This window comes from Trachinotus anak, unplaced genomic scaffold (assembly GCF_046630095.1).
Source record: "Trachinotus anak isolate AG129_WGS33_773 ecotype Australia unplaced genomic scaffold, CSIRO_AGI_Tana_v1 ptg000001l, whole genome shotgun sequence".
Lineage (NCBI taxonomy): Eukaryota > Metazoa > Chordata > Actinopteri > Carangiformes > Carangidae > Trachinotus > Trachinotus anak.
The window spans coordinates 10,588,403-10,604,038 of record NW_027273852.1 but is presented as its reverse complement, the minus strand read 5'-3'; the positions used below and the strand labels follow the sequence as shown (position 1 = coordinate 10,604,038).

General features: G+C 39.7%; 1 protein-coding gene across 3 annotated transcripts in view; it reads right to left on the bottom strand.

Annotated features, from left to right (window-relative positions):
- The window catches only part of frmpd4 (FERM and PDZ domain containing 4), a 45,039-nt gene that overhangs the window by 20,803 nt on the left and 8,600 nt on the right, over positions 1-15,636 (bottom strand). For 2 of the 3 annotated variants that reach the window (XM_071475298.1, XM_071475332.1), the window contains exon 1: positions 5,819-6,157. The exons of the other annotated variant lie outside the window; for it this stretch is intronic. In XM_071475298.1, the coding sequence (XP_071331399.1) occupies positions 5,819-5,859 (41 nt within the window). In that variant the 5' untranslated portion in view covers positions 5,860-6,157. Of the gene's footprint in view, positions 1-5,818; positions 6,158-15,636 lie in introns of those variants that run through there. 3 annotated transcript variants of the gene reach the window in all.

The window sequence follows — 15,636 nt, the reverse complement described above, 5'->3', positions numbered from 1 at the left end:
TTGGGGGATATTAGTGTTTCCACATGGATATGGATTTATCTGACCTCCAGTACATTAGCTAGGAGCCGGCCTCGATGGAGTATATTTAGAACACATTTCCTGCAGCTAAAATGGTGTGTATGGACACAACTGGATACTGTCTGACACTTTGGGGGCCATATTCACCTCATTGATGACTCCTACTTGTACCCTCCATTTCAGCCCCTGGAATTAAGCTAACAGCCATGTTAACACGAGCACTGTTCGATGTCGCAGATTTACACATTTTTGTCAAAAAAAGGCCAAAGAACTGTAGCCCATGAATAATATTTTATATTTTCCTGGATTACACTTTAAGCACTGATATTTTTGACATTTCTCCAAAGGTCTACAACACCATAAAGCATTTTGTACTTACAGTTTCAGATGCTGTGCCTTCAAAATATGTTTCTGAACTGACAAATTGTTCCGCAAAATCCATTTTCTGTCTCTCAGCCACAATGTGTCTGTATTAACCACACAGTCATAGATGCTGTGGTCTTTGATTTCTTTTGTCTGCAGGCGGGAGGTGCATTATGCCATAGAGTCACAGCACTCACAGCTTAACAGAGAGGCTGAAAAGGTTCACCCACTGGTGGACAGTGAAACTGATCTTCCTCAGCTAGCATTAATAAATGATGCCTGCACAGTCACATCGGACTAAGTAATCGAGCGCCAAGTGGGCAAGCCATGCTGCACAATTCATGAACAGGTTACCCAAGAGTCAGAGCAAGGACAATTAGAACAGGAAGCAAATTTAGGTCTAAGGAAAAATTGCACTAAAACTACAAAATGCATGACGGCTTTTTTTGTATTTTGCACAGCTATTTAGATTGTGCTTACTATATTATTAGGTAGCATCCAAAAAGTCATCTTTAAAGGGAATAAACAACAAAAGGAAAAGCAAAAAGGATTCATAGCTCATAAAAGTAACAATATCATCAATATGGTGCCATAACCCTAAGCCTTTGCTGCCACAGCAACTAACAACAGGGTTTTTTAAATCTAAAATTGAAGATTAAAACACATTTTTCTTCATTTTGTACATCTATCTTGATATCTTTATTAGGATGAACAGTGGCAATGGTCTGTCACCCAAATTTATCAGTAACTATAATTTGGAAGATATTACTTTAATTGTCCCGTCTGAGACATGGGGAAAAGATCACTTTTCAGTCCTTCATAAAAATTGCATGAACAATGTGATCCTTGGTTTATCACAGAAGTTCACTTTCGCTTTCATCTCTCTGAATGCAAGCAAGTTGCAAAGAGGCATCTTGGTGAAGGTTGAAATCCTGTTAATTTAGGGAGTAACTATGCATTATAGACAAGCCACAGCTAAGAAGAGCACATTACAACATAGACACTCAAGTTAGTTTGAATAATTTACATCAACAATCTCCGGGATGCTTGGCTATATGAAACCATGCTCTGGTGCCACATGCCTGCCTTAACGCATACTGAGAATTAAAGAAGTAAATTTTTTTGCCTCTGAGAAGTGATGTTGTCAACAATTCCCATTTGCACTTGGTAGCAAAATTTTAGCAAAAAAAATTCCTTATTGGTTCTTTCAACTTTCCCATCATGCACTGGGTGAGAGGCAGGGTGTATCTGCATGTCCAGAAAACAATATTAATCTAAATTATGCCATCATGAATGAAACATCACATACTCTGCTAGTTTGGTGTCTGATTGAATAGTCTCATAGGCTTTTAACAAGCTCTTCTCTTATGTTTGAGCAACATTCAACACAGTGTCTGCTGCATAAGTATACACGAAAACACACACTTCTAACAATCACGCTGTCACAATCACATTACTGGTAGTTTTAAAGACATGTAAAGACAGATCCTATCTGTATGGATTTCTCGAACCCGCTGCATGCTGTGGATCTGAAATCAGTGCTAATGTTTGTGCCTGTCCACTATCTACATTACCAATCACTCATCACATACTCAACTCTTCACAAAGTTAAAAATAAAAGGTACTTTTTCACTTTCCTTGAGTGACAGGGGGTGAAGTGTTTCAAGCATGACTTGAGATACATGGTGAAGAGGCCTTGACGCTACTTTCTCAGTGCTCTTGAGTTAAACAGAGACATTGATGCAGAGATAGAGGACTAATGTGATTCTGTTTGGATATGAAATCTGTGGAGAGACAGCAGATGAGATGACCATCTCCTGGGAAGAGGCCCAGGAGTAGAGCAGAGAAGTGGCACAGACGGAGAGGAACCTCTCTGATTGAAGGCTTTATTCCTCCGTGCCTCTTTTAGACTGCCTCCATCCTGTTGAAGACACAAACGCACTGCCTTTTGTTTAAGAAAACATCTGCCCTCTGCTTGACTTCTCTAACCACCACCTTGGCTTTAATCCTGCGGTCATTATGGCAGAACAGTAGAACATATAGTTCAATCTCTGCTATTTATATTGTGTCTGCTATTTATATGTCACCGTTAAAGTGAAGCTGACCATGTACATAATTGCTCAGTCATTCTGCTGTTCTCGTCCATTTTGTTCTGTTTTTTACATTGTGTTTATTTGACATGAGAAAAGAAAACCCTGTGTTTCCCTGGCATGCAAGAAAGCATGTTCATATGAAGCAAACAGTGATGATGTAACAGCAACATAACCAAATCAGACAGCCTAGGTGGCTAGAATTTGTACTTTGTCCCATATAGTGGTATTATGCAGTAATATTGAAATCTTTTACACAATAACACTCACTTCAGAATAAGAGTGTCTATTTCCCCCATTATCCTAACTGAATACTGTATTTCTGTGTTTGTCTTTGGAAGTACTGATATTGTTGCCATGGGCAACCACACAATCCTGAGCAGCTCTCTGGTGCCTCTATATAGAAAGGTTTTTGGTTAGTTAATCTCCTCTGGGTGGGAATAAAACAGCATCTGGGAAACAGCCCACCCACTATGATCCTCCTGCTATTTTACGGTGACTAAGTGAGCCTCAGTGTCCCACTGTCTTTAGTTTACCTGTTAAACAACAAAACACCACTATGTCGCAAGGGAAATACAGTAAATAACAAATCAGAAACATAAAGTGCATGACCGCATACACACACAAAACATTTCTCATTTGACCACAGGTGTAACGTTACTCATTTTATTCATACTTTAATATCCAGCTGTAAAAAAAAAAAAAAAAAAAAAAACTAATGAAAGACATTTGTGTTTTCATTATTATTTCATTATTTCACTGCATTGTCCCCAGGCCTCCTTAGCTCCACAGACTCTGTGTAAAACATTAACCAAATATAGTCATGAACTTACCCTTTGGGCACTGAACTAGACTTGGATTCTCCTGCACCTCATTGTGCCACTCACTGCTCTTATGCTAAAAGCTCTAAAGGACAGAGCAAAATAAATGGTTGCCTGAGACCTCATCCACCAGCCAGCTGGCTCCCATTTCTGACCCTGAGCCATTTCTGATCCACTCTTCCCTCGGAGCTGCTGATTTGAACGGCTAAGTATGACAGATCTTTTGGTATTTGTGTACTCTGATGAACATTTAGGCTAATCAATTTGTGTCCAGACCAGTGATTTCCTGTGCAAAAAGTTTGCTGTCAAAATATATCGAACAATGGATCACATAATGGATCTTAAAAAAAAAAAGGCAAAAAAAAAAAAAAAAAAAAGCTAGAGATGAACGCAGCCAGCAAGCTGCAGCACAAAATCACGCAGTCCAATATAATTTGATTTAGCTGATCGTCTCTATTGTTTATGCTGAGGAAAAATCTTGCCAACGCCATCCAGAAAAACATTTCCATTCACACATTATTGGACATGTCTATATTTTATATAAGGGAGACAAAAACTGCTGCATCAACATACAATAACAAATCTAGACCTTTTCTTTAACACAAGCAATACAAGCATGTTAAGCAATCACCTACATATACACACACTTCAGCAATGTGATTGAGTTATAATTGACACTTTCTACATATATGCGTGTCATTCACGCTCATCATCGCCACAGAGCTGTAGCCAACAAACCATATACAACACCTACAGGATGTATGGAAACAGCCTTTCTAGCAAAGTTCCACATACAAAGATCAAAAAAGAGCAGCTTAAACAACTTCGGTCAAATGACTCAAACTTGCTTTTTTAAATACAAGAAGACACGGAGGGTGTGAGTTAGTTATCTTTCATTAAAGTAACATCAAATGTGAAAATCTTTGCTAGAATCAAAGACTGAAGAAAATAAAAGATGCTTTTGTTTCTGACAGCAGTCACATCTGTGGGCGTTGTGAGGCAGGAGGAAGAGACAAAGAGGGGAAATGTTTCCTTTCTTGTAGAGTTCTAAATATGTACAGTGGGTTTCTCTGTAAAATGTTCTATCAACCTTAGCAAAACAGCATCCTGCTGACTTTAATTCTTGCTGGCAGCTGAGAGGGAGAAAAACAAAAAATGCCACTGTAGCAGCGGTAACTCATAATCAGGGATAGCATTGTGTAGCGTTATTAACAGTGACAGGATGCAGTGACGATGGTGGTCCACTGGGAGCTGAATTATAAATTCTGCCATGGAGGGATACTAACTGGAAAACAACGGTCCTATCATCTGATGGAAAATCCCTGCTACCTGCCTGCTTTCCCACAGGAATGTTATGAAAAGGAGCTGTGATTTGCATATGACAGAAAAGACCTGAATACTGAGGCGAAATATAATGTTCCAAGGCTATTAAAGCTGCCACAATCTTTTAGTTCAGAATGAAAAGAAAACTATTGAAAAAAATGCTAGTGCAGTCTTGTTGATGACTCATAAATGAAATGAAATGAAATGAAATGCACTGAATGGGCATTCTTGTTACACATCCAGTACTGATTTAATATTTCCCATTTATGATCATCTGTTCCCAACACCAGTGGTCTGTTGTGTGCATGCTGGAGCCAAATCCCCTAGGAGGATTACTGTCCACTGGGGCAGATCGACTCAATCTAGCAGACCCATGGGTGCATAAGGTGAAGTGCCTGCCCTGCCAATGAATGAATTCCTCAGGACTGTTTTCATATCATGTGCTTCCCATCACTTCTTAAAAAAAAATAAAATAAAATAAACAAACTGTATTTTCAATTCTTCCAAACACTTAATTTCACCAAGATAAGAAAATATGAATAAACATGAAAACTGCAGTGTGGTGGGTTTTCCCCCCTGTGTTATAGTTTTTATTGTGAAACAGCAAGATTTCAACTGTCCTCTTCTGTTCATCCTCCTGCTCTGGCCTTAGGTTTGTGAACTTGACCACTCATATTAAATGTCCACTTAATATTATAAATTTAATCTAATGGCCACTGACAGATCACACTTATTTATGTAGAGAAGAGATCTTAATATCATAATACCAACATATGATGTTTGAAAAAAACGACTTACAACCCACAGCCCTTTAAGTGGAATGATTTAAAAATCTGAAACAACTCGATGGGGGGGTTTCATGACATTACAAAATACTTAAGGCAACAAACCATGACCACTGTCTGCAGTATAATAAATTTATGAACTTACTGTAGATACAGACAGTTTACATGAGCCGCATCAGCTTCTGCATCCACCCCCACCTCTATCTGCCTTACTTGCTCATTCATTTCACATCATACATGACTGCACAACTTGCTCTCTTGAGCAATCAATAACTCAGCATTTTTAATCACACTGCTCCACGTTACCCCCGTGGCACTCTCTAAATCATGCCTTTGAGCATACAAAACACAGCCTTCTAGAGACCGAACAGGCACATCCACAGACAGGCAAATACACAGCAGCGTCCATAGGACTCACCCTGGCAGCTTTGGCATCTTCACAAAGCTGAACACATCCATGTGTGCTGCAGACTGCAGTCAAGGCTACAAATTCACCATCTACTTCACTCCAGCTCCATTGTCCCACACTGTCTTTCGCAGCAGGGAATAAATAATTCAGAAAAAAAAGTGGAGCTTCCACAAGTCAGGTGGAGAGATTAGTCCTGTTGTCTAGGCTTCTGCATGGCTGAGTGATTGCTTGTCCTCGCCTCAGCAGCGCAAATCCACAGCCCATGGAAAAGGATCTGGCAGCGCAGCTTCCCCCGGTTACATCCTTCAAAGCATGCCTCTGTTAGCTGTGTTAAGCCACCTTCATTTAATTTCCATCGCGGTGGAATGATGTGCGGGAGCCACACAGTAACAACAGCTTTGGAGAGAGGCAGAGAGAGCCAAAGCGAGGGGCAGAGGCGGGGAGGGAGGGGCAGGGGTGGCGATGGTGGTGGGAGATGAGAGTGGAGGAGAGAGGAAAGAAGAATGTGCGAGGATGTTGTGTGTGTGTAAGGCAGCAAAGGCCACAAGAATTGCTACTAAAAGATGCAGCCAATTTCCAAGAATTCCCCAAAGGCTAGTCTCATCAATCCTCAACCGTGTGGTGTGTCTCCAGGAAGCAGAAAATGGTTGAAAAGCATGACAGAGATGAAATGATGGAGGCACACTGCATGTAAAAGCAACAGAGGAGCAAGAAGAGCACCTGGAGAGGCAGGAGGACCTAATGTGTCACCTCCCCAGCTGAGGTCTCTGCCTCACAGCTGCACATTAGGATGCCCATACTGTACACTGCATTTGTTTTGACCTTTCAAATCTGTTCAGCTGCTAAATGCTCCCTCTCAATGGGGCCATTCATGAGAGGCCTCCAAACATTTTAGCACTCCACCCAACACAAACAAACGCAGAGCTGATGCGGTGGTCTCAAAAGAAGATCAGAATATACAGAATGGGAATTGGTTTGTGTGATTAATCGATGTCCAGAGGTGAGGGCTGTTGTGATTCATTGTGCTTCAAGTAGTCACCTGCATGTTAACAGATGCTTCAAGCATCTAATTTTCTCTGCGAAACTTCTGTAGATCGAAACACATCTCCATAAATTTTCATATCTTTTACCATCTAGTTCAAGACGTAGGGCAATTTCAGTGTGTTTGGGATTCTCCGTTCCACATCAAGGGTGATATATGAGCAGGAGAACCCTAAAACTTTTAAACAAGATATAATTTGGCAAAAGATAAATCCAGCAACATCACATCTTAGCCCCATCTCCAGATGAAGAATCATCACGTGTCTATTATCCCAAAGAGGAAGGACCATTCTCCATAAATCAAACACTACAGATGAGTCACCTCTGTCGAAAACCACCAAGTGACAATTAGCCTTGTCTCTGATCCAAGGGGGTTTGATACTTCCTCATGTGGCTCAGACAGTTTTAATAAAAGGAATTTCTCACTGTGAGACAGACAATTTATTCTGTTGTCCTGATCTGTAATGTGCCTCCACGCAGCTACATGCAGCTAACATCAAGGCGTCTGGTTCACTTGTTAAACTGTGTGTTTGAATACTAGTATTTACTGTAATGTATATATATATATATACATATATATAGCTTAAACAGTCAGTTAACTGTGGAAATTGCACAAACAGAATTCTCTACTTGTAAATTTATACTATAGTGAACAGTTAAAAGAAGATAATCCCCTATCTAGTTATATTCTATTTGAATTGGTGCTGGGAGCTTGACAAAATAACAAACAGCCAAATCAATGAAAATGTCAGGTAGTAATGAATAAATAAATACAAATATACTGAATACAAACACTAGTTGAGGAATGTCAAGCTATGATTTGTAACTGCTTCCACATTCAAGTAGCAACCATGCCACGACTTGTGAGGCTCTGCAGGGTGATTCAGTGTGCCTTTGCTGAGAGTGATACACGCAGTAAAGAATGTTGTCACTTCCACTCAGGCTCAGACTCAGATTTGTTTGCTGCAATAGAAAAGATGGCACTAGATGGGCAAAAATGTAAACCTGCTGATTGTTCTTGACAGATTTGAATTTCCACATCAAATCTCCTCATCTGTGAAGTCACCTGATCCAGTTGTTTAAAAATTGTACAGTGAATCATTGTGTTAATCACATTCGGAAGCACAATAGGTTAGAGTATGCACAAGACATCAAGGGAACGCTGATGAGTGAGAATAGCAATAGTCTGACAGTTTGTTTCAAAATGCAACCGCAGTGTCCCGTGTCGGGAGGCTTGAGAGACTCAGCGTATTCTGGACAGTTATGTTTGTCCATTTTGGCTTGTGACCCAGAGGCCAACATGAGGGGCAGAAGATATTAGGGTCAGACAGAAGCGTGATCTAAGGAGACTATGGCTGAAGCTTTGACCGATAAAACCCTGCTGCCCTGCTGATCCCCAACTCTCCTCTATCTGAGTCCCTTTTAAAACTGCTGATTTCAGTCATTCTGGCACACTTGGTCACTTAAAACCCACCAGTGCTTAAATTTTGCAAGTCCTGCCTTTGGATCACGTTGTTTGACTTTAAAAGCTAAAATAAGGACAGTACAACCACTTCGTATAAATTGCTAAGCATGCAGGATAGCAAGGACATAAATGTATATTCAGTACTAAAAAGCATCATAATACCAGATCTTATCAGGAAATGACCACAGAAAAGGACTGTTTGTATATGAACTGTTATGCTGCAGATTGCGCAGCATTATAAAACACAGTGATGTGACTCTGTAGCTTTTACTGCCCTCTGATCCCAACTTAGCATTAATGGCCCCTGGACCTCATCCACATGTGTGTCAGTGGTCCCTACAGCAAACTGCCCTCAAAAACCACACTTAACTGTCTCATCTGCTGCGTTTTGTTTGTTTGTGTGTGTTTGTCAACATGTATCTGCCCATAAACCACCTCAAACCTCAACTTTCCCAATCCGTTAGTGCGACACTAATTACACCTGTGCCACAGCTGATTTATTCAGTGAATTAAACAGCTTTTAGGAGGAAGTTTAAAGATCTGAACTATGTTTTCCCATGAATATTCAGTGGTGTGAATAATTGGGATAAGACGTGAAGTGTTGCCTGGCTGAATACGCTTTGAAAAGATTATGGATTTGGTTTTTCAGTTTCACTACACCTGCTGATAAAGTTCAAAGTAATACTGGGATGCTGGGGCCTATTCTGTGAGGAGTGAATAACACGAAATAACAAGGACACTGCCAAGATGCTCGACACCACAGGTACAGTATGCCTGGTTAATGTGCAGGTTAATAAATGAACTTGTGGGTCATTGGCAGGTCACGTTTGGTCCATCCATTCATCCATTCATTCATCTTCTACATCTGCTTATCCTGTTCGGGGTCACTGCAGGCTGAAGCCTTTCCCACCATGCAGCGGGCAATTGGCTGGGTACACAATGGACATCTGCTAGTCTATCACAGCTCTACGAACAGCTCTCATTTTGTTATTAATTTACCTGATATATGTCTGACAAATCTATATCTAACTTGATGCAAAATTTGTTTCTTTAACACAATACACCCACATAGGCCCTTTTCACAGCAGACATTATGACTTGTGATAACAGAAAAAGTAAAGACAATGTTAATATACAATGTCTCTGTTCCACTTGAAGCAGCTATAATTGATATTTTTATATCAACAATTTATCAATTGACTATAAGAAAACAATGTGAAACTGGTCACTCGTTGTCTTGAACCTTGAGAGAATTATCACCTGAACATGCAGCTACCCTCACTTTTACAAGACTTTATAGTGAGTTTCAGCTTATTGTTTCACTCTTGTTTCCAGCCCATAACTTTACTGTTTTTTGTTCACTGTCACTGCTCTCATAACAGTTAGCAACTAGCTGGTGAACACAGTGGAGCATTTATCAACTGAAGGTAGAGACCCAAAACAGAAATGAAAGAGAGTGACTATTGGACTTATGTTCATCAGGTAGCCAGCAACCCTCCTCCAAATGATGGATAATGTTGCTCTGTAACTAGTGGAAGTGTACATCTTTGTATGTTTGCTAACCAGTTTGCCACTGAAACTTAAAAGGTGATCGTAGTGAGTGAGCATGCGCTCAAACTGGATCCTTGAAGTGACACATCTAAATGAAACACAGCCACTGCAGTTATTAACTACCTCTGTGTTTTTTTATTATATGTCAAAATGTGTCTGCAAACTGCAATGTTATAGATGTTTAATTAGATCGAGCATTTACAGTATAATATATTTTACTATTTTAGTGTAGAACTCTAAAGAACCATACACTGGTTTCGGCATGCTACTGTCACTCTGGTGCCAAGACACAAAGGGAAGAATTCTTATGAAAGTTGCAAACACCAATCATTTTCAAGACAGCTGTGAATCTCAAAGGAAACCTTCACCAATCCCACAGGAACATATAATACATCATTACTGTGAGGCAGAGATAAAGAATAAGATAGGCAACCCATGACAGCAACCTGTACCACAACAACAAACACAATACAAACAAAATCTACTCTTTTGTTTTTCAAAAGTATTGAGTCAGTCATTAATTCTCATCAGAATGACTGATGCGAGGCTGAAGTAAAAAGCTGTACTGTCTCAGCTTCCCTCTGATGCATATATGGTATTAGCAATCAAAGGTCTTACAATAACTGTCGTCAGCGCACTTAGATATGACAGTTGTATGATCAGTAATCAGCCTTAACTGAATTATAAAGTTAGCACAGTAACACACACTACAGCAGCACACTACTCACTGAATGACAGTGAAGATGCCGAGTTCATTGTCGTCTGGGTCCATTGCTGACGACATGTCTTTAATGCAGTACTTGTTTGAGTTTTTCTTGTCCAGGCCTTTCCAGCCTCTTTCACTGATGTGTGCTCCCGTCCTTTCTCCTGACTCCAAAGTTTCTCCCTGCTTGATTTGGACTTTCCATAGGCAACTGAGCTTGTCTGACTAAGGCATTCAGTTATGATTACATACAGTGCCCCTGTCCAAGTGAGTGGCCAGTGCCCCGGGGGAGGAGACTGAGCTTGTCGCTTCTGCCTCGGTAATGAAATAACATCACATTCCGGGCCAGTGCATCAGAAAACACAGAGGGATCAATGCTGAACAGCTGGACTCCAATGGGTTGCTGTGCATGTTAGGGCTGCCTCAATAAACAAGGCTCTCATGAAAAATGTGTTCTGTTTGGAAAAAATTCACCTGTGGTGTTTTTCATATTTCAACTCAAGTCCACTGGTCATAGTAGGAGAGTTCAAGCACATTTAAGTGTTTCCAGTTCAGGCAATCAGTCACAGACATCAGTGTTTCATCTTGATGGTATTATTTACAATATTTTCAGCACGTAAGCAAATTGCAGTATCTAAAATATTAATCTGATTCCTGTATGAGGCATTTGGAAATGGCATGTGTTTTATCATCCATGAGAGCTTAAAAATTAAGCTTCAAACGTAATCCAACCTCTATCACTATCTGCCTGCCAACTGTCACCCTTAACAGAGCCAAACCTAAGTCCTATATAAACCATGGAATTAGATCTTAACCTAAATGTTATACAGTAGCAGGTATTACCTTTTTGTACATATTTTCAATGTTTTTACACACATCGATTGTCAGATAATGCAGTTTGTCATACTAAATTCTTAATCTAATAAATAAAGTATATTTCATATCCACATTTTTAGCTTTTTAGCGCATTCTCCCATAAAGCCGTGGCATTTTAACATCATGATAGTTCACGCTGGATTATGCCATGCAGACTCTTTCATGCATGAATGGCATACACAGTCTTCCATTAGTTATGAACTGAGGCACGTGTCTTTGCCTCTGCAAGCAAATGGAACTGCTTGCATAACACATCCCATGCCATGTACACACAGCAGCCTATAACAACTGAAAGTTCAGCTTCCTATATAACATTGTTAAAATGCAACTAAACGTTTCATTAAAACATTTCCTGTCATATTGTTTCAGTAATTCATGCACTGCAAATTGTGCACACTGTTTCTCTTCATGCATATACGGCTGTGCATGACCATATGGCCACAATGGAATGCTGTGTGATGCTAAAGCAGACAAAAGCAGACCTTCAAGATAAATACTGCACATGAATCCAACCAATCATGTGGTCTAACATTTACCCCTGGGCCTAAGCGCACTGCATCAGTGGCCTGTTTTTCCGTGACACACAGGCCGCAGCACTTAGGGTGAATGTGCAAAGTGCAATAACCCCGCACATTGTATGCGACTAAGAATCACATTAGCATGTTGTCCTGGGGTCACAACAGTGATGATTTAAGATGGTGATGATAGGCAGTGTGTGTTCTGAGACTCATCTGATTTAATGTGCTGTTCACTGTGTGTGGGTGGATGGCTCATTTGTTTCCTTAGAACAATGTGAAGCTGCATGCTTCCTTGCAAATTGCTCTGACAGCTTACATGACGGCAATACACATTTCTGAATTTCTGATTAATTAGTAAAATACACTTTAAGGGCACAGGAAACCATAACATCCCAATGGTCTAAGATAAGTAATAAATGGTAGCTAAAACAAATAACCAAAAGCAAAAGGTGCAGTTTCTTCCACATGAAATCCAAATGCAAAGCAAGAAGATACAAGTTGATTTTCAGTCCATCAAAGCAGATTTGTACCTCACATAATAACACTGAAAGTCACTTTTTCATTACTTTATGGAGCAGAACAAACAGTAGATGCAGTCATTTGCATAAAATGATGAGAGTTGCTCCATGCAGAACAGGAAAACTCATAAGAATATAATAAGAGCTACTGCTTGGCCCTCACTAAAGGTTACAGATGTATTTGCAAGAGCTGTCGACTGCATTCATTCCAATAATGGGATTTACACTATTTGGCCACAAATCTGAATAAGGATCATTATCTTTTTGCCATCAAAAAAGAATGCCAAATAGGTCATTAATCTTAATTAATTAAACAAGTTGGAAACGCATTAACAGAGTTGGACAAAGCCCTTATTCTCATTAAAGTCTGAAAAGTGTTCTTGCTGTTTAAATCAAACATTAACATTAAAGTAGACAATTTAATGAGACTGCATTCATCATCATTCATCATTATATTGTCTTGGGTCAGTAAAATAGATCACTAACAAACCCAACAAACATAAAAACAAGTCTCAGTAACGCTGTTAAATATACCCATACCAAAGACAGGAAGTACACAGAAGTCAATCGCTGTCAATGAGATCCCAGGATATCACATTCCTCAAATCAGATAGCAACTCTCGTGTCAACACACTACAGAAGCTCCTCCCTGCTGCCCTGGGAGGATAGGATTCACAGCATCCAGCAATTATCTGTAATGTGGGAGAAAAATCAATGTGCCCATGGAAAGCTGCTAAGGTCACCAAGCCGACGCTGTCACTTGAATCAGAAGCACTGCGTTGCTGCAGGCTGGGCTCCGAGCCCATCAGTCAGCATCAGTGAGAACACGCATCATTTGTAATGCTGTGGATTACAATAACAATACGGAAAATAATTGGTTTTTATATGTGATTATGGTAGAATGGAAAATTATCACTGATTTCAGGCAGATGAAAACATCATTAGAAATTTAAATCATTTCACACAACTTAGTTGATTTTGTTAGTTTCCATACCTCAGTCCTGAAGAAACAATGTTTCTTTTGAACGGTAGTGTTTTTATAGTCATAGTTTAGTTTTAGTCTAGGTTTTACACATCAGTCCTAAAAAATTTTTTTTTTTTTTTATTTTTCAGTTATATTTTTTAACATTGGATTGACTTGAATTCAAGTTGAACTTGAACTTAAAAGACAGAATTCACTGTCACACAATCTATACTTGTGCAGCAGCAGATTCTGTTGGTAGACAAATTCTTGACAGGTATAACACAGATGGGTGAGGGACACGTTCCCACCCTAAATATTGTGAATCGTTTATCTCTGTTGTCAATCAAATTAAAGTTTTGTAGGGAAAAAGGAACTGAAAGTGCCTCAGACTCACCTCTGCTGCTCTTTGTTTTTGTCCAGATTAGTGCTAACAAAAATGTCATTCTTGCCTGTGATATCACTTTCCATGTCTTCTCTCTCAGGTAGATACTCACAACTGAAGCTAATGGAAGGCTAGCTTCGAGTGTGCTATCTCTGTGGGTGCGACTATCCCGGCAGGACTGTAAGGGGAGGGGAGGCCTCCTTGAAACATTGATAGTCTGGTGTAAATTCTATTAACGGCAAGGGGATATTGAGAAGAATGAAAAATCAATACCTTGTGGTCAGTAATGTTTGAGGGATCTGGCTGAGTGGAAATGTGAGATGGCATGGCCTTGCCCTGACGCGGAGGCTTGCTTCTGTAAGTGGTTAATCAAGTGCTTGTCTGACATCTAGATTGCATTTTCCTCTCACCATTCCTCCTATTTTTCCCTTTCACTGTAGAGAATATGTGCTATCAAATGTAAGAGATGGTAATCAGAGTAATAATAACAGGTCACCAATCTGATATAGCTGCACTGTACGGTATTGAAAATTGTCTTTTGTCTTAAGGTCTCAGTTTTCACAAATGCATTGTGTTTCACTTCTGCACCAAATGCATCTACACTAGGGTGGCATACATATGAGCCATACACTTGTTTGATTTTCAGACTGCCCAATCTTCAGGGAATGATGGGGGTAGGATCTGTGATGAGTCAGTGTGTGAAAATCTTGCATCTCCGCTGTGTTAAAGTGAACCTTACCGGTTTGTTAAGACCTTAACCAAAGAATAGGAGACATACAGCCCGATGATATGATCAAAACGTATCTCCTGCCAACATAACAGGCCTTTAACTGTAAAATCATTTACAGCTACAATTTGAGTAAGCTCATAAAAGCTGTGTTTCAATACCTGCACACTAATGGCAAATAAATGTGTCATAGAATTTCATTCTCTTTTGGTGCCCCACTAGGACAGATTCCACCTTTAATCAGTATTATTAAACCTCCATAACACTATAATACCATGTATTAAATGTGTGCTTAACAGTGCACCAGCACAGACAAGTGACAGAAAGCAGGCACTGCATAAGACCAGGGCTAAGCTAAGTTATGCTAATAATACAAGGCTCCTTTACCCACATTTTGCCATAGTAGTAACAGGATATTATGTACTTTCAGCAGAACTTATCTATGACATATTGTGTAGTGGCTACACATACACAGTGTATTTAAATTTCAAATGGTTGCAGTCTGACCTTAAAGCCAAAAAGAAAAAAAAAACTTTCTTTTGATGGCAGTTCAGCATTAATCAAGTTTCATTTTGAACTTTCAAGGTTATCTGCTGTAAGATCCACCTAATACGATGCGCCTGTTGTAAACGTTGCCTCTGTGAAGCTTATACTCTTCAGTGTTTGTCAGATTTAACTCTTATTTTTAGCAGCAAATGTGCACTGTTGTTGTATAAAATTCCTTTATTTAGTCAGCAAAATGCTATCCAACTACACTGCAAACCAGGGCCTCAAAATGTTTGGAATCAACACATCTGTCATTATAAGGAAACTGTACACAAATTAACATGACATAAGCCTCAAAAAGGTATAAATCTGTTGATATTATTTTGAAAAACATTGCATTGCACAGGTATTGTATTCACTGTGTCCAATTCCTATATCTGTGAGCAAGAGCAACTGCCCCAGGTCCCCAGGTCCTCAGGGGGCCAAAAAGTCTTAGGTTCACTGTGTGGCAAATGGTTTGTGTCAATGTGAGTGACTGTAATTTTGTCTGTAATATAGAAATATTAAATGCATCACTAAAGCACACTACCTTTGGG